The 20766-nt window shown below is 32.2% G+C and overlaps 1 protein-coding gene across 7 annotated transcripts in view; it reads right to left on the bottom strand.

Annotated features, from left to right (window-relative positions):
- The window catches only part of LOC123707333 (innexin shaking-B), a 70464-nt gene that overhangs the window by 48106 nt on the left and 1592 nt on the right, over positions 1 to 20766 (bottom strand). For 2 of the 7 annotated variants that reach the window (XM_045657277.1, XM_045657310.1), the window contains exon 1: positions 10210 to 10503. Coding sequence is in view for 1 of the 7 variants with exons in the window: in XM_045657337.1 (XP_045513293.1) it covers positions 20182 to 20341 (160 nt within the window). In the remaining 6 variants the exon portion in view is untranslated. Of the gene's footprint in view, positions 1 to 10209; positions 10504 to 20181; positions 20342 to 20766 lie in introns of those variants that run through there. The other 5 variants (XM_045657299.1, XM_045657288.1, XM_045657330.1 and 2 more) reach the window with 3 other exon arrangements.

Below are 20766 nucleotides of genomic sequence, written 5' to 3'. Positions count from 1 at the left end.
AATGAACTTCCTGCCTATACATAAATGTAGGAGCTTTTAAACTGTTTCTAACTGTATCGCATATGAGAGTTCTATACAATCTAAATTCATAGGCCATAGGAAATAATCAAGAACACTATATTTAGAATTAACAACCAGGCGATAGTAATGAAGAATACAAAAAACTACCAATTAATGACGGACCAATTAATAGAAGTTTTGATTTAATTGGTTCGACACCGTTCGCGGGGCACGTATTGCAGCTTGACGGATCGCTATCGGCTTCTCAGCATCAGACTTTCAAGCAGAAAGTGACCTTCTATTTTTAGTTCTAGAATAAATACGGGCTCGGAGACTAAGGCATAATTGGTGTGTATGAATGGGCTGCGACGACAGAAGGCCGCACAACGACGACGTCAATGTCAAAATTGTTACGGATGTAAACGAGGTATACAATATAATATATTCACAACTAATATTTACATTTTTGCAATTTTCTACGAAGCATTTTATTCGTATGTTTCTCTTCGTTTAGTAACGCTTCCTTTAATACGTTTGTTAATAGAAAATGTACTTAATTTGTGTTCTATTTATTAATAGTCCCTGTTGCAATGCACCTTTAATGCTGGCAGAATTTCCTCACTGTTTTGCGATCTATTCTATTTATTAGTTATTCTATATAAGGATAAGTATTCGTAAGGTCCCCTGAAAACGCCTTACCGTAATACCGTTTTCCTTACGATGGACTGTTTATTTCTGTATGGTTAAATAAATGTAATGTGACTTATGATAATATATTTTTTGTCGCATCTCTCGAAATTAAACAAACAAGCATATCATACACCGGTTCCAATTGAAAAAACGTTTTTAAATTCTTGTTCCTAATATATATTAAGATTTTTTTAATATTGTAAAATAATTTAACGACATTGGAGTGGTTCTATTTTCAATGATACCTCCATTTGAATTACAATACTGCCAACCTTATAAAATAGATAAAAGTCCAAAAAATATTGATTAATAATCCTATTGACAGGGTATTGATTAGGAATATTTAGCGTTCACTTTTTAATAGATTATTTTTTGATTTCTATTAATTATTTTTGCCTCGGACGTCAAACCGAAAACTATATAAGCATTATAAATAAATAAATTATAAATTTGTTAAAAGAGTATTCGTATAAACTGTAAATAAATTAAAAACTTCATTAAAACGACAAGAAAGTTTCCTAGTACACGAAATACAAATTCGTTCTCAGAATTATACTTCCCCGCTTTACTATGTTTAAGTTGCATCGCATTTATTGCCAAAAGCCAGCTAACACGTACCACAGATTAATATCTTAATTTACTATATATATCTGTATTATTTCGCTTTATTTTTGCAAAACCACAATGTTGTCTCTCCCCATCAACCGGTAGCAAATTACCACTCGTATTAACAACCAAAGATAGTTTAAATGTATAACTTTAGTTCGACAGTCAATATAACTTATTTATACATCAGGGCCATTTAGAAAACGACTTATTTTATTGAATGCAAGGGCGAGCTACTAGTTCAGAATATATTTTATGGTTTGGCAATAAATAGAATTTCATTATCTATGGCAAATGTCATCCGTCATAAAACCAACGTGTCTTTACGGGCTTCTAACTATTTCTAATGTTACTGTGAAATAGTTTAGACCATTTGTTTATAGCGTTCTAAGGGTTTTGCATTCTCCTACATAAGGAGAGTATTTAGGAATACATAACTCCTAGAATATTAAGGTTTATGATTGAGATATCACTAGGTGGCAGCGTCGCGTGTTTTAAAACACTTTAACCAGTTCGGTATATAATTTCTCTCATTTCCGGCAACCAACAATTCCCAAGCAACTGTTTATTATGATGTCGGGTTATGAATGGTATTTGCACATACATAAAGTTAATCGTCTACTATCATAATAAACACGTGCGATGCATTCGGTGAAAATGTATTTTGAGCACAGGAATTAAATCTCCGGTCTGGAGTTTATATTGCAGAAAATTATAATCACTTTAAGTGATAGAACGTTTTAAAACTTGTTAAAACTAATTTTAATGTTTCTCTGTGATATGTTTTTTTTGGAATACATAATTTATCAAATAAGTTTCTTTAACAAGTCGTTTGTTTCAATATAACTACGCTTTTGTTTACGTAGATTTATTAATTCCGATAACAGATGGCGTTAAAAATAATTACATAGTAATTAGTAGCTTTAGGCATCTAAACTAATATTATAAAGGGGAAACATTTGTGTTTTTGTATGTATGTTAGTAATGTTTTCACACAAACATTACTGGACCAATTATAAAAATTATTTAACCATTAGAAAGCTGCATCTTCACTGAATGACATAGGCTATATTACTATATCCCATTTTTTTTGAAAATGTATTTAAATTGAATGTGTTCCCTAACAAAAACATTATAACCAAAGTATAAGCCATGATGTGAAAAATTATCCATATAAAATCTGTTCATCGCGTGCAATGTGGAAACTATAGATGATGGAACAAAACAATGTTGTACAGTATAATAGAACGTGTCTATCTAATATATCGTCAATATCTACAAAAATAATGATTTACCCAGATAGAATTGTAACTAAGCATATCCCAAGTCGGAACTCCATAACATGAAAAGCCGTCATTTCATGATTAAAAAATCAACATTAAACAATTTGGATATAAGAAAATATTTAGCTCATAATATCAACTATTTATCTGTAAATGGCATTCAAAACGTTATATAAACTCAAGAAACGTTTATCTCTTAAACAAGTTCCGTTTCAATATGTAGCACTGGCGTAAAGACAAATGACAAGCCCATGGACACACAAAATGGGTGAATTCTTACGGAAAATAATTGTTTCGTATATCAACTTCGATATTGAAAATGAATATAAATAACTGATCAAATATTTCTATGTAAATCGCGAGCTGATCCACTCAATTTACATGAGGTCACTGGAGCGGCAATTTTTTATCGTATAGATAAGCAAAAATTAAGAGTCCTTTAGCCCTGTTTACCGAGATTTTATGAGCCCTTTTGATGATCATCAATTATTGGCTAAGTGGCAGTCGCATCCTTCAAGGATGGTTCTGTAGAATAAATCGATTTATATTCAACTATTAACGAGAACTTTTTTTATGACTTTCGTCATAGAAATTAAATAAGATTCGTAATATGTACTTTTATTGTCAGAGGTGGTGTGTAAATATGAAGTAGTGCTCATTGTGGACTACATTATTCTGACTTCCTTATGAGTAGATAAGAATTACATCATATCATTAAAATTGTATGGGAATGACCTTTTTCTTTTTCTTTTTTTTTAACAAACGGGCAGGAGGCTCATCTGATGTTAAGTGATACCACCAATGGACATTGCCAGAAAGCTCGCAAGTACGTTGCTGATCTGTTAGATAAGTTAACATCTATTTATTTAAATGAATCATTGAAAATAGGAGTACGATGTGGTTTATAGGCGAATGCGTATTATAATTATAACCATTTCAAAAATACTGCACGCTTTAACTAGTACTTAACTAGCTGCATACGGTTTTATTTGCGTACGAATGGTCTTTAATGTCATATTTAATACACTGCATTACACACATAAACGTAACTGGTTCTTTGAAAGAAATAAATAATTGTTATCTCAATTTTTTTTGTGTTACTGTGTGTGTACTTTGTTAGTGATAAATGTTATGTGTACATCTATGTCTATTTTTAAATTTCCATGACGAAAGCGTTTAATTTAACGGGCTAACCATACGATTTTTAGCTTAACCATACCATATTTTTTACCACAAAGTTATAGTTTTTCCAGTACCCATCTCAATGTAAAAAGTAACTCCAATAGTTTAATAAAAATATGTATGTATATATATATTTTTAATCTATAAGCATATAGCATGCAAATTGCACTATATTTATTTTCAATCAAACTAAAAGATTAAAACAGATATCGAATAAGATGCCAAAATGTTGCGGGTTAGTATGATGAAATGTTTTTTCAATCACATTTACAAATATTTTAGAATATATCATTATAATCGAGCCACTTAGTAAATATATATAAAAATAAAATAAAGCAATGGCGCTACAACCTTTTTAGGTCTGGGCCTCAGATTTCTGTGTCCGTTTCATGATCTTTGTAAATCTAATAGAGAAGTAGGTGACCAGTCTTCCGTGCCTGACGCACGCCGTCGACTTTATGGGTCTAACGCAAGCCGGTTTCCTCACGATGTTTTCCTTTACCAGCCAATGTTAAATGCGCACATAGAAAGAAAATCCATTGGTGCACAGCCGGGGTTCGAACCTACGACTTCAGGTATAAGAGTCGCACGCTGAAGCGACTAGGCCAACACTGCTCTCACTAAATATTATTCTATACAATAGAAATGTAAAATTTAAAAAAAAATACAAAGATTAATAATACAGACACAGAAATATATGTGTACGGTCCCAATATGTACGGAATATATTTAACTAAAAATATAAAATTTCTGAAATTATCTCTGTGTAAGTTAATAACATTGTAAATACTTTATATTTGTAAGTGCATTAGTAAATCAATGTTTTAATAATTATTATTATTACAACGTAGGTTAAGAATATTGTAAATATTGTATTTGAAATACTGAGTGTTGGAAATAATTGTAAATTTTACAAATCTTAAAAGTTATATTTCTGATATAATGACTGCCGTAGCCTAGTTTAATCCAGTATGTCCAAGTTTTTTGCCTGCCCCCACATTTATTTAAAAAACTTAGATTTTTTAGAAATTACTAGGAAACAAATTCAAATTCCGAAGAATTGTAATAATTTTTTCTCCACGAATTGGTTGAAACACAAATTTAAAAAAAAAACAGACTCCAGATAACTTGACTTACGCCTTATAAACATATATATTAGTCAACAGTATTTTTTCTCTATAGAAAAATGTGTAAATTACGAAAAGTCAAGCTCACAAAGATTCACTTTACTTCTTTTAAATAATATTCCAAATATTTAATACATTTACGGAATTTTGAAACCTTTATAAGTCTGAATGTAAATTTATCACGTCTGACTGCTTGAATATATCAGTGGCTTTAAAATGAAAGATTTCACAACTTTTAGACCTGAACAATCGTTCATTTATCACCGTATGTTAGATTTATTCGCTTTCTATAGAAGTTTCTTGAATATCTAAGGCGTATGAAAAGGTTTGGGCGGGCGGCGTAGCGTCGATTCATAACTCCATACTAAAAACTACATTATGTGACTAAAAATCACTTTATATTTTCAATTGGGAATACGTGAATAATATTATTATTAGTAAATCATTTTAAATAACCAGAGATTGTCTAGATCAGTGTTTCTCAACGTGAGAGCCACGCCCCACAGGGGACAATTTTATTGTTAAGGAAGGCTACTCGAAAAAATATTATTTTTTGAATTAATTGGAATTTCAGTTTTTAATTATATGTTTTATACTCTACTTACTGTATTTTGTTAACAATTTCCAAATAATTTCTTCCTAAAACACATATCATTTAAGTTTCTTGAGTGAGCAATTCAATTGAGGATATTAAAAATTATGTATTACAATATTACAAAAGAATTTTAAAAAGGCTAAGATGGGGCATGGTACAAGAAAGGTTGGGACATTGGACTAGATTAACATTTATTACAGTTTTAATAAAAACGGCTTAAAAATGATTTCAATAACTATTATACTAGATTGATTGACGTCATCAGGCATAATCGTAGCAAAAGATTTTAAAACATGGCGTACGTACGTGCAATACAACTTCGTGAACGTCATGTTGTTGAAAATTTTACGAATTTCAGTTTAACATGCCATCTTGCAAAGTCAAAATAGCTAAATATAAAGTCAGGAACCCTGATATTGGCTGACGATTTAAGTAAAACTTGAAAAGCTCCCGTAAGCCTATACAAATATTACCCAAGTTTAGTCTTACTTATTGCAGTCCGCCTGAAACGGATAGTTTTAACAAAGTTTGCCAACGGCTTTCCAAGACATATTGGGATCGTGAGAATCATTGATTGTATCATTAAAATGTAAAAGCAATGAAAGTATAAATATGTGTTTATTGATCAAATAAAAATAATTAGTGGGGCTACAATTTTAGATCTGGGCCTCAGATTTCTGTACTTATTTCGTGATCATTTGTCAATGTAATAAGCAAGTAGATGAGCAGCCTCCTGTACCAGACACACGCCGTCGAGTTTTTGATTCACAGGCAAGCCGGTTTCCTCACAATGTTTTCCTTCACCGTACGAGTGTTAAATGCGCACATAGAAAGTCCATTCGTGCACAGGAGTTGATAGAACCTTCGATGTCAGGGATGAGAGTTGCATTGAAAATATTCTATGGCCTATGTTCAACAGGAATAACGAAGTGTTCTGGTGGTGTATTTTTCAAATAAGTCTATTGTATTGGAGCCTACTTAATGCAAAAAAAAACAATCCATGTGTAAAGTGGTTAATCTAGTGGTTTATTTTCTCTTTATTATATTTAAGTTATTCTATATTATCTGTAGTTACACTTAACCACATTTAATTTTTTAATACTTTATTATGGTCCGTTGCCCTAACTATATAATGTAAGTCTAATTGTAGTATAGTATTTAACAACGAATTGTTAAATAAGGATAATCTGTTTTAATCGATTTGTTATATATAAGATACGTGAAACATCAGAAAAAAGAAACCTTGGACATTATATAAAATATGTCAATGAATAAAAAAAATCTAAAATTGCAGTCTTTATCGATTTCCAAGTACCGCTATTACCGTAAAACGAACGAACGAACGAACTACGAAAATTGCAATAGCAAATTTGTTTGTGTAGTCAAATGATTCTACTATAGGTATTTGTAGATTCTGACTTCTTCAAGATTGTAATATAAATCGCCTCAAAAACAATCCACAAAATAGTGTACCGTCACATGTGCAGGCATTAAAGTCAGCGTTTTATGCCGCACTGTGTGATTTATTCGTTTCAAATCGTGTTTCCAACTCTTTTGTTACTCCTGGGGTCTCCTTGAAATTCAACGTTATGTGAATTTATATTATGTATAAAGTTCTTAAAGTGAACTCCGGACTCAACGGATATTTTGCAAGGATATTGATTGTTGGAAATTGTTGGTTCTTATAAAGATTGTTTTTTAAATACGAGATGCGAGATGTAATTTTTGTTCGTCTTTATATCCTGCTGACTGCAAATGCAGCACTTGCAAGAAAGTCGTTCGCAGATTAACGCGATACACCCCTTTTTAGGTGTCTGAGAGACAATTTAATGATTAAGAACTGTGTTCTTCGACTAAATGAAGCTTTGCTACACGCAAGCCCAGCAGTGTACACTATACAATACTGCGTTTTTATTTAGAAACCTTTAAATGTTGAAATGATAAATGTTGGCCGATGCTAAACAATAATGCAGTAATGTTGCAAGTTGCTGCATTTCTTTTTTGCATTAGAATTATTTCTAGTACAGATTAGCAAGTATCGCGTTTCTTACACTTTTGCTCTTATCATATGTAAACGTAGAATTTTCATGCAATTACTGCGTTTATCAAAAAAAATACTACTAGTTTTAATTATCATAAAAAAAATTATGTTACATAAGTTAGCCCATTGTGATGTCACTTCTGCTAAAAAAAGAAAATCTCAAGAATTTCGATTACTGCAATATTAATTAGCAAGGTTAGAGATAAGGCTTTTTTGTCTATTTTTACATAAAATTTCATAACTGAATAGAAAGAAATAATCATTATAATCATCATCTTTTTATTTACCTATATAAATACTCTAATAGCTAATCCATGCGATATGAATTAAATTATCGTAACATAGGATTTATTTTCTAATTCTTTCGTAAAGATATTATTTTGCCATAACGGCGTCTGTATTTTTTTATTTTAGTTCGTAGATTGAATTATTAGGTACAAACTTTACGTTCAAGATTTAACCCATTATTAATTGTAACGTGTCACCCAACTGTTATAAACACTGGCCATAAATGATGTTATCACGTAAAACTGTCCCACCACTCACCGGGAAGAAAATATAACGGATATATTTTCAACACATCGGCTATTTATTTTACGGGTGAAAGTTGCGCTCATAACTTTTATTTTATAACTTTCGAGCGGCGATTAACGCCACCTATTGGTCATTTGCTCGTTTTATATCAATCAACAGCAAATTCTATCAATCGTTCCCGCCATTACGAGTGTCAGAAAAGCGCGCGAAAACAGAATGGACTACTGATAAGCGGCCATTTTGTCCATAAGCAACGTTTGGAAAGAGGGAAATGAGGACATAATGTCGACATTAGATTGCCAAAGAAGTTTAATGAGGAAAAAGTTTTTATGTAAAAATAAATAAGGCAATAACCACAATTTATATCCACTAATTTACGCGTCGAATAAAACAAACGAACGTTTGATGTCAAATCATAAACTATATGGACTATTATTTTATCGTATAACAGACATTACTGGTGTATTTTTTTTATTAATTTATAACACTCTACTGCTCTACTCCCCTGCCATATTGTCCAGGGACTTTTTATACCACATTTTTTTCCAAAAATAAAAATAATATATACTGGTATATTTACAAAACCTATCATGATCGATTCAGAAGTTTTAATATATGCCCAGTGATATATTAAATTTCTTTTGATAAACTATATAAAACTTATATTGAACGAATTATACAAGAAAGAAATTATAACATCGAGTTATGATATCGTAATTTTAATTTCTTTAAATATCTTTACGATCGCAATAAGTTTCTTTGAATTCCTCGACGCATCGTTTTAAAAATGTATTTTTGACAAGCGTTACACCGTTTGTATTTGTTTAGCGTACTTGACACGATTTGCTTAAAGATTTTCACAAAGAAAATCGTCTTATGCTCTGCAACGGAAACATTTTACTATTTAATCAATATTGTATAACGAAGCCCAAAATCTTATCTGTCTTTACAGTAGAGATAATATTCACATATGTGACACAGCTATGTTGTCATCATTATCTGTGGAAATCTTTGCCATATTAAAAAAAATACCGAGAAACACAGCTTTATATTTTATTCCTAACGTTGACTTGTATAAAGGCGAATTTGAGTTTTAGATTGTGGAGTCAGGAAGTAATTTTCTTTTTTACAATAGGTCTAATTATAGCGTAGACGCTTAGCTGCATTTAGCATATTTTGCTAAACGTGACATATCATAGTTAAACTAAGGCTAAAGATAATTTAATATTAAATAACTTTGTAAATTTTGGAATAAATTAATTCATAATAGTTAAAAACGATTTATAACTGGAATGTCTGTGTAATTTTAATATTTCCAAAGCCTAATGAAGACATTAACTATGGGTGTGAATCACGTGTACGTACAAAATAACTTTAACAATTTTATTAGCGTATGTTAAGAATATCGGGCGCTGGAAAATGATTAGTAGTTGTTTAATGTATTTATATTGTACGCGTTTTGCGATATGGGTCAACACTGTCCAAACGCCCCGTGCGATGAACATTAGATAGTTTCGACATTACGCTATGAAAAATAAGATAACTGGGCTAGGAAATGGCTTAATAAGTTTTGGAGGAACTGCGGATGATGTATAATCGTTTGTAGGAACGCCTACCATAAATATTTAAATTTAATTCTAGTGTCTTCCTAACTAATTAGCTGTCACGTTCGGATGAATGTTTAATTAAAATAAAACGCATATAAACAAACGCTCGCTCACATGAACAGTGTACATATACAATATGTGTATCGACTGCCTGCCTATAATTTTAGACATATTGTGTGAAAACATGCGTCGCTTTTCGCACACAATAGTTTTGACTGAAAGCAACTGTAGCCGCTTTAAAACTGCATAATACCTGCACTTTCATAGTATTCCTTAAACTCTTCAAACACAGACCACGCATCTGTGAATATTTAAAGCTTACGAGCGATTGTTACAAGTAACCTATTTAGTGATTCTTTTAAAAATAGACTATTAAAATAGGCTTTTACTTTTTATGACTCCGCTTCTGATAGTAAAATACATCAAATGTTCCATGTTTTACTGATCTACATAAAAGTAGGTGAAAATAAAAATTCACTGAAGTTTTTCTTGAGTTTTCCGTCGCTTGTACGGAGATATGGTATTTTTTTGTTTATTAACTCACGTGTCGCTATTAAAGGACGATCCAGGCTGACGAACGCTTAGACACAATTTAATGCACGTTTTTTATTTTGTCATTAACCTTCGAGATGCTCCGGTTTCAATCGACGTTTTATTTTAGAACGGTTTACGCGCGGCGTTTTGTTCGGACGAACACTCACTGATATCGAATCACGTGGTAGCCTCCCGCCACTAGCTGGACGTAAATAAAAAAAAGCAAAATTTTCGAATTTCGAATCGAGTTTGACAGTTTTGGCGGGAGCGATGAGCGGTTTAGCGCGGGCGGCGCGCCGAAGAGTTCGCGTCGACTGGACGGGCGGCCTCACAGAAAAAGCTTCTTAGGTTAAATACACCCGATGTGCAATCTATTTATAAAGTTAAGTTGGAGCGTGCAATACTCGTACAGCACGAGTCACAGTGCCTACATCATAATATTTGAAGTTATTAGGTCGGCTGATGAAACACGTCAATGTTTATACTATATTCACGCTAACACAATCAACTTAATACACCTCTTTGCGCTATTATAAACCAAATAAAGAATTTTAAAACGATTATTTTCTTTAAGGGATTCATTAGTTTATAAACGTACAAATTATTATAAGAATTTAGGAAGGAAACATTTGCGGCATCATTGTTGCATATTGTTGTGTCAGGCGTTAATAAAATGTAAATATTCTGCGTAATCAGAATGTTGTCTATGATACTATGAATATGTAACAATAAATATGTCATAGCACATAAGGAGCTGTACACTATCATTGTTAAGACCATTACTTATTTTAAGACTAAGATTTCAGAAATAAAATATTTGTGGCTTGTTTCGTTTTGACTTTTATTCATATTGCTTTGGACAGATCTTTTAATAAAAATTTAAAGAGATTTAGCCGAATATTTTAAATTTCTTAGACAAGACACATCTTGTCTACCTGATGGATACTATGATTTTGACAGAGTATCATAGGCTCACATTTTGCCAAAATAATAAATATAGAATAAACGCGGGACGCTGTATTATTTTTCATACATATATTTTCCGCAGTTTTATATTTGTTTATTACTTGATCAAAGATTAGTTTGGACGCTGAATTAAGTGATCATTCTAGGCACTTAAAATACACCAAAAGTATTGTTTTACTAATTAGAAGTTAAATCCGCCAGGAAATGAGGTTTTTAGGTTCGTCCACTTGGTACTTTGTAAAAAGGCTAATTATTACTGAAACTCTGTCAATTCATTTGAACATTTTCAAAGTTTCGTACACTCTACAAAACTTCACTCTGAATGAAATACTAATTAAAATATTAATCATTTTTTATTCGTCGATGTTGAAAGATATATTTGTTTATGGCGCAAACTTTTTTTGGTATTTCAACTAATTTTTGGTTCTACGTCCTGGTTAATTGCAACATACATGTGCAACAGAACAGCTTGAGGATGTACTCTATTTTTTTATAAGTAAGAAAGTATAATATTAAAAAAAATTATAATATTTTTAGTTTTAACTAGTTTCGTCCCGCGACTTAATATAGAGACTAAAATGGGTCACAATGATAAAATTTCATTTTATTACGTCGCCTTTGCATGTATATATTTTCAAAAAATCTCCACATAAACACATCTTCAAATGTTTAATGCTAGGGAGATTAACAAAAATGGTATAAATGGATACGAACTTCAAACGATGATATCAAATCACAAAATAAATTTCATAAAAGTTTGCAAATTCATTAATGACAACTACAGTGTAGGTTTACGTACAGTGCGATATCGACATATAAAACTATACCAGTATTAAAATATGTGCGTGTACTAGTATAAGTGAAACTTCTTTATAACCTTATTTTTCGAAAAATGATCTACTATATGCAACTTAAACTGATATTGGTTAAATAAAGTTAAATAAGATAAAGTTTAATTTTGTTAAACTTGAATACAAATAATACAATTGTATCATTTTACCTCATTACTACTAAGATTATTACAGAATTTCATTAATTGTAAAAGAATTATTACTATCATTGTTATAGTTATTATATATTTTTGTTATATGGCTTCTAATCTCTTCGAATCAACCGTGGTAGGGACAAGAAAGAGATGGCGCGTAAAAAAATGTGACTCTCTACAACGAATCTTTTCTCGTTTTTATTTATTATACACCAATGGTGGTACAACCTTTGTACGATAGGTCTGGTCCTCAGATTTCTGTATCTGTTCCGTGATAAATTCTAATACGCAAGTAGGTGGTCGACTTTTTCCATCTAAGGTATGTTATCCTTGTATCCTATGTTATCTTTCACCGTACAAGCAAGATATAGATAATATAACGATTATTTGTTTTTATTAAGCTCATTCAAAATCTTGTCTTTATTTAGTTTTAATTAAACATTCATCCGTTATTTATTAACCAATTGGGCGTGAAACAAATACATTTTGCTTCGCCCGTACATCTACTTGTCTACCAAAAAAAATTAACGATCCAACGCGGGTTGGATACCAATATTCAAATCGAACGAACGTCATTTTTTTATCGCTATATATAATTATTAATGATATATTGTGCGTTTTATGCATAGTGAGTAAATGAAATGATTGAGATGTTAAAAGTTTTTTGTCAACCTCGGAGGCTGTTATTTGCAACTCAAAAAAATATTTAACATCCAGGCTATCCTATACTCGTTCGTTTAACTTATGACAGGGACGTCTTCTGTGTAAGGGACACGCAAGGAACGTATGTCCTTGTTGTGTTGTAAAAAAATACAATTAACACAGCAATAATTTCCTTACACCATTTTAAATTGAAATAAACTTATATATTATGTATCGGACCTATATTTTACATAAGTCGTCATTATTTTTAGAATAAAACCTATATTTATAATTCTGCTTTGAGGTTCATATAACTTAATATTAATAAGTTATAAGTTCTCAGTAAGTATAGGCTTCTATTTCCCGTGATAAATTTTTCTTCAAAGTTAAATTCCAAACGAAGACCACCTTCTTGTGTTTAAAGTATTCCGCATTGCGAGTTCACTGTTGCTTTTTGGTATATAATAACATATCTTTAAAATTAACTGCAAAAATAGAAACCGGTAATAAACGACAAAAGAAAGATGCGTATATAAATCATAGAACTAAAAGCTTCAATGTCAGACGTCAGTTGCGTCAGATAATGTCAGGAGCCGTCAAAACAATATGATCCGGCTAATATTCACACTTGCACACCTAATCGACATTTCTTGGCACTCGTCAACGTCAAGGGCACGAAATTTGTGAAGCGAAAATTTTATAGGCTTGGATAGTTCTTAAACTAAATAAAATTTACTTAATATATATTAAAAATTCTTGTATAAACAGTATTATTGGAATTGAAAAACGCTTTTGTTTAGAGAAATTTTATCGCACTGAATAGATATTGAATTAAATAAAAAATAAGAATAATAGCATTTTTTCGATGTCAATATGTTTTACACTAGTATTGGACCTCCGACGGAGTGAAGGGCTCTCCAAAATTCTTACACTTGTCTCTATTCCTCGCCACAATTTTCCAATCCTGCCCCAATAACCGTATGATAGAAGGCTGTTCCTAAAAAGATAGGGATGTTGTCGTCAACCGTCGAAGGACTGACTTCGTCTGATGCAATATGCAGGCAGCCTATATCTATAATCAATTAAATAGGCTGCTTAATATCTACCCGTCTACAGTCTACGAAAAAATAGGATTAAAAACTGGCTATGAACACACCTTACGCAGTGTGGACATGCTTTTCAGACCTAATATGTAGTTAAACATTTCATTTATTCACTCACTCACTCACTTGCACCCACACACTCACTCATACACTCAGGCGTGTTGAAAATGGGAGAAAAAGTAATCATATAAAAAAGATGTAATTAAATTATATATATACATATATTTTTTAAATAATTTATAATTAAGTTTGTTATGGAAAAATTGTTTTTACTTAAAAGGGTTCGAATTAATAAACACATTTTTATTTTATCCCTTTTATTCCATCTTCACAATATTCTCGTGGACCCTCTCTTTTTTCGCCCACCAGAATTTTTTCTGGTGTAAATCGTATTAAAAGGCATAAAACAACAAGCATTATTGATACATTCATTTACGAATAAAAAAGCACATTACCGTCGAGTAGGTCATAAGTTATACTTAGACTTACTTTTCGATTTTGGTTACAATTCGATTACCAATAAATTCTGGACAATTTAAGCCTAAACATCACACGTAATTTGTTCTATAAATGTTCTTACATAACGACGAGTAGCAACAAGAAATAAAAAAGCAATATGTTTATACAAAGATATTGTTACTTATACATATAGAACATAAATTATAATTATAATTTTAGTAGGAACTACTAGTTTTAGAAGGGGCTACACGCGTACTACTGCGTTATAAATAGGTAAAATGTACATAGATTTCATCGTTTGCTCCACTGATTATAAACACTGCTGTGTTGGCCGAGTGGCTTCAGTGTACGACTATCATCCTTAAGGTTATAGGTTTGATCCCCGGCTGTGCCATGAAATTTCTGTTTTACGAATTAAACTTTCACTCGAATGGAGAAGGAAAACGTCATGAGGAAACCCGCTTGCCCAAAAAGCCGTCGGCGTGTGTCAGGCACAGGCTGATCAACTACTTGCCTATTAGATTGACAAATGATCATGAAACAGATACAGATATCTGAGGCCTAAAAAGGTTGTAGCGCCACTGGTTTGTTTTTGATTAGGCGAAGAATCAGCCAAAAATCGTATTGCATTTTGGCATAATGCTCAAAACAGCTAAATATGCCAGCAAACGACAACGTAATCCACATTTACAATATTAGAGGGAATATGGAAGCGTGCCTTATAAATACTGCATTACAGTCTTGCCTGAAATACTAAAATATCGAGTGCACTCCAATCTTATATTATTCAAGATCTATGTACAGTCAACGCCAAAAGTCTCTTTGTAAAATTTAGGTTAACACGAAAAATTTATTTCGAAACCTGAAGTTATTTCGGTTGATGAATATTTAGTTGTATACACTTAGATACTCTAAGCTTTAAATATATTTCTATGTCTCATTCCTCTCCTTCTGGAAGTAGCTAGGCTAGCTTAGGTTGCCAGGACTTAACGCACAACGGACCAAATGAGACTCTAAGTTCGGAAATTGAGTCCACACTTTGAGTCGAGAGCTGACGGACGTCCGTCAATGTTTCTTTTTTAGATTAAAAGAGAACAAAATATTAAAATAGACGAAGATCTCTATCACATTTACACAAAATGTGTATAATAATGAAATTGTAATAATTTATCTAGATTAACTTTTATAATAGACAGTACTCATGTATGTCCTTTGTTCGAACGTTCTAACAAGTCGTTTTATGTCGTAATTTGCACAATACTATAATAAATTTATTAAATAATATTGTGGCGGGTTTATATTTTCAACCACAAGTAATTTTTAAAGAGCCTCGTGGATAAACGGATCATAAAGCCTGTGGTATCAGGTTCAATTCCCAGTTAAAGCGCAAACATTGTTTGTGTTTTTGCCTCTGGTGAATGCGTGATCGGTATCGTGAATTTGCCATACGTTAGGTTAATTATGAATCTATGTTTATACTATAAAAGCGCATTTTTCTGATTAGAATTTTGCCTGCCCCTAAAAAGACAACCTCAGGGCCTTTAATGAGACTTGCGAGCTACTTTTTTGAATGAACTTTCATTTTAATCGAGTAAGTAATTTACAATAATTCTTTAAAAAATCGTACATTTCTCACAAATTATCTCTTTATATATTTGCTCAACATTTAACGCATATTTCGAGTATTAGACATGTCAAAACTCGGGTTTTTCACCGGGTCGAGATTTGAATCATTCGCATTGGTAACGATGATCCAGGAATTATTACTATAAAGAAATTTAGCCTAAAAATAAAATTAAATTAAATTAAATTAGCGGAAAATCAATACGTTACGGAAATATATGAAAGTAAATAGTGACGTTCGTGGTCTTATCTCGAGGCAGAATGTTTAATAGTTTCTTAACAAATAATTCTACTTAAATTGAAAATAAAAAATTTCATTCATATTTATCTGACACGAAATCCGCATTTTCTGAAACGTCCTTTCAATATCCTGAAGTATCACCGGATTACACCCTTTCTTTTGGACTTTTTCCCTGCTGAGCCGGTCATTTGACACCATTAAAATGGAGCCACTGACGGAGGACTATAAAAAACGTCGAATTGATAACGCTTTCTCTCTAGTATTAGTCGTAGTCGTTGTATATTCAGTTCAGATATAAATAGTTTTCCCAAACGTAAGTAAGGATTAATGGTATGTGCGGAAAAGTTAAGAAGTCGGCATATATAAATGGAAACTATGTTAATGTTTGTGCGGTCAACATTATTGTCGCTGGTCGCCACATGTGGACACAGAGCTGGTCCGTGGTGCACGCTTCAGCGGGACAAAGTATTAATTTATTTACAAAAATAAATACAATACAGAATCCTTGCTAAGCTTTCAATATCATCTTTATGGTATTTTAAATAGAGTTCTTGACAAGATGACATTGCGTGTTGTTCCCACGAGAATGTAAGTGCGTGCTCCTATTTCACCATGCCTCCTGCTGATGTCATGTGGAACATGATGTGATGGTTGCAGCTCCTTACAAACGTTGTGTAATACAAAAAAAACTTGGCGATTAAAAAGATTGGCCAAGAATTTAATGCCAGTTCTTCTCTTCCGTTCTACGCCCTTGAATTGAGAACTGGCAGTAAATGTAAAATTAGAAGCATTTAATGTAAATTTCTTGTTTATTGACGTTCATAAGTGTAGGTTGTGTTACCTATATGAATAAATGATTTTTGACTTTGACATAAATAGCAAGCATCTCTTAACGCATATGCTGGTTCGATCTTTCGTATCGTAATAGGCCGTGGTCTGATGAACTGATCCAGTGAAAAACTCATCGTCCTCAAAACTGTTCACTGTAATAAGAGAGGTGCTGTACAGAAACTAGTAAAAACAGATTCCGTTCGAGATGTTTCCTTGCTGACCACGACGCTCAGATACTAGCTACCGAGTGTTAATAGAGAGATCGTAATAGACGTATGAAATTATTCAATTACAATTTATATAGATCTGTTCACTATCCACTGATCTCAGTAACGATTAATGTGCTGGGAGTTGGCCGAACTAATATATACACTAATCTAGACACAGTGCTGGAGTTCGGCTTTCGAGATGTCTGCATTTAATCTAACCGCTATAAGCATATCCCTTGCATCCATTTTCCAGCATGGGTGCACCTGGGCACGCGTCAATATGACATATCGTCCTATTTTGAAGCCACATGTTAAAGTCATTACTTCTCATTACACGACTGCCTTCCATGTGTCGTTTGTTTTAATCGTATTTGTGATTGTGCCAAAATTTTCGCAATATATTAACATTCACTTTATTTTCTCAAGAAAAGCCTGATTTCTACACCATCACATAACAGGGCCGAATTAGGTATTACTTAGCTGAAGGTATTTAATCATTTTTATAGATTTTTCCTATTTCTTAATGTTTGAACCTTTTTGTATATATTATTTATTTCATCTTTGGCTAAATCTATATTATAATTTTTTTAACATAAACTCATAAATCAAGCATATTATTAAGACAGATCTACTAAAATTGTGCTAGGAATCACGTCATTTTACCTATATCTTGAATGGCGAATTCTTTTCGAATAAACATGAAGCATTTTTATTTTTCGCTTACCGTAAAAGGATTAAGATATTAAGTCTTTGTATGGATGATATTCACTTTCATAAGTAATTGGATACATTCGTGCAAGAGAAGCCGCGCTGAGAGCATTGACTCATCAAAAACCAATCAGTACATTTGAACAAAACTGTTCTTGTGTTAGTCACCGTCTGCCAATATTATTAATATATCATACAACACTATCTTATAAAAAAATCAGTTCTGAAAGTGTGTGTAGAGATAGCTTTTTGCTTCCTCTAAATACAACTGAGTTATTAGTCTGTGTAAGTCACAAGATTTATCGTTCCTGAGCAAGGTAAGAAAGACCACAGACAATTTTTTTAAAAATATATACCTTTATATATAAAACTTCTGTGCTTGTTTGTAAATCACGACTGGATTGATATTGAGGATTTTGTAATGTGTTCAAGTAGATTCGAATGCTGATTTACAATCAGATGATATTTTTAAATATTATTTTTTTCATAAAAGATCGTTTCCTTGGGTAATGTTTACTATAGACTAAGGGTTGTTGCATTATAGCTAATAGAGGATAAAGTATCACCGCTGGATCGATATCAGTACTGTCAAATATTTACTAAAAATTCTTTGTAACGCAAAAAGTTAATGAACATACAGGACCAAAACCTTGCACAGGTCTTGAATAACGATCCTATTGCAGTAATCCAGATACAATATCAAGTCTGCGGTTACAACGGATACGAAATAAAAGTATACATTCACATCTAAAGGCTTCCTTCGTCTGCGTTTGAATTAGTCTATAACCCTTGACTGTGTTTTGTTTAAAAAAAATCTTAAAATAGGTTCTTAGGTCTTGACGGTACTTTATAGATTATATTTATTTACGAGTCATTTAATTCAATACAAAATGTTGCCGCTTTAACACTTACCATTTTATAAAAATTGTATAAATGCTTATTATTTAAATTGTTAATTAGTACAATGTTATCAAGTCCTTTTAAATATTATGTTTTAGTCTCACTCCAAAGGATTTAGAGAAGAAGCGATACAGTATATGGAACAAGGATCTATCTTTTCTGTATCCTGTCACCAAAGTACCCTCTTATATTTTCTCAACAAATTTTAATTAGATTTTAAAACTTTTTTTGGTACATATTCGAATAGCAAACTGACAAGGTTAACATTATTTGTTAAACTAATAGATCGCGAAACGAATTATATTTTACTCATTACAAAATTGTATTTTAATGTACCATTAAACATTTCCAGTTGTTTATCAAATACCTCGGGAAAAAAAAAAAATACGATTCTGGATGGCTCGAAGGACCAAAATGTACGGTTCCTGGGTCAACGGGATGCTTCAAATAATAGAGAGCTTATTGATTTACTCTATATTTACCACTCGCGTGTTACAATAGAATATGAGCGAAATAATGACGTGCTAATTGCTATGTACCGAATGAATACAATTTAACAGTCAACCTACCTAGTATGCCTACGTCTGGCTATGCTCTCGGGGTGTAACTCCCATGATTTAGTTAATCGCTATGAACGAATGTAGATGAGAGTGCCTGCGTCGGGCTATACTCTCGGGACGTAACTCCGACGATTTGGGAAATCGTCACGCTTATAAGAGATCGATATGTACATCCATGGCACGTACAAACATAGAAATTCGTCAAGCTTGTAAATGAGCAAGAATGTACGAACCTTGGCACCTATGATTGATTGTCTCCCAGAGACCAATAAATTACTTATTTTGCAGATATGCATAGAGATGATTGTAAATAAAATAATATTCAAATAACTTATGATTTACGTATTTCTTGTTGACGGTAACTAACACGTCCTATAGCGATATTCTGGCTTAACTTAGTGGTTTTAAATTTTTATAATCTAAACAAAAGCAAAAATAACGAAGACGTACGCGAACGTCATGGTTAAATTGTTTACGCGAAAAATTGAGTGTTTATTGATAGATCATTAATAGACTGATAGAAATCTAATACACAATTAGTATTGTGTATTAAAAACATATATTTTTATTCCATCCATCGTTACGTTTGCCAAAATTCAAACCGCTTTCTCATAATTTAGTTTCTTGCTCAATTAACTCTGTATACGGTTATCTTCAAACTAACAAAAGTATTTAGTATCTGTAGATCATCCTGGAAATTGTGGATTAAGCACGAACACACACTGTTGTGTATTAATGGAATTTTGTGAACTTACCTGCAAGAAGAGCGTGAAAGCCACCCACTGGTAGTACTTTCCGTAGCGTCGTGGCGAATTTCCAGAACTCCTGACACCAGGATAGGCACCGGCTTCACCAGCTACCGTAAACGTTGAATGTATCCAGCAGTAGGTGTTCAGTACGTCTTCTGGTATGTCCCTGTCATAAATATTTCTTTGCTATATTGTGTTTTTCGTTCAGAACACTAATTTATAATTTTATGTTCTTGCAATTATAGTAAACCTTCGTATACTAAATAATGATGGAACTGTTTACTAGCTTAATTATGTAACATTCCAAATAAAGTAAGTATACCAAAGCATTTTAAAGTTCTTAAAATGAATTAATGAAATTGGTGACCGAAATTTCAGAGTTTGATTTAACCTTTAGACACCGGAAAAAATGTACAGAGAAATGTTTAGCAACAGCATGACAATTAATCTAACGATAATGTTTATACAGACTGATTCTAAGCCTGCCCATTTAACATGCCTAAGCAAGATTTGCATGTAATTTCAGAGCGGAAAAATATTATGACCTTAATTTTATTTCAAGGCAAATAGATACCAGGACTTAATAAAACA

This window comes from Pieris brassicae, chromosome 1 (genome assembly GCF_905147105.1).
Source record: "Pieris brassicae chromosome 1, ilPieBrab1.1, whole genome shotgun sequence".
NCBI classification, from domain to species: Eukaryota; Metazoa; Arthropoda; class Insecta; order Lepidoptera; family Pieridae; genus Pieris; species Pieris brassicae.
This window is presented reverse-complemented; position numbering and strand designations above follow the sequence as displayed.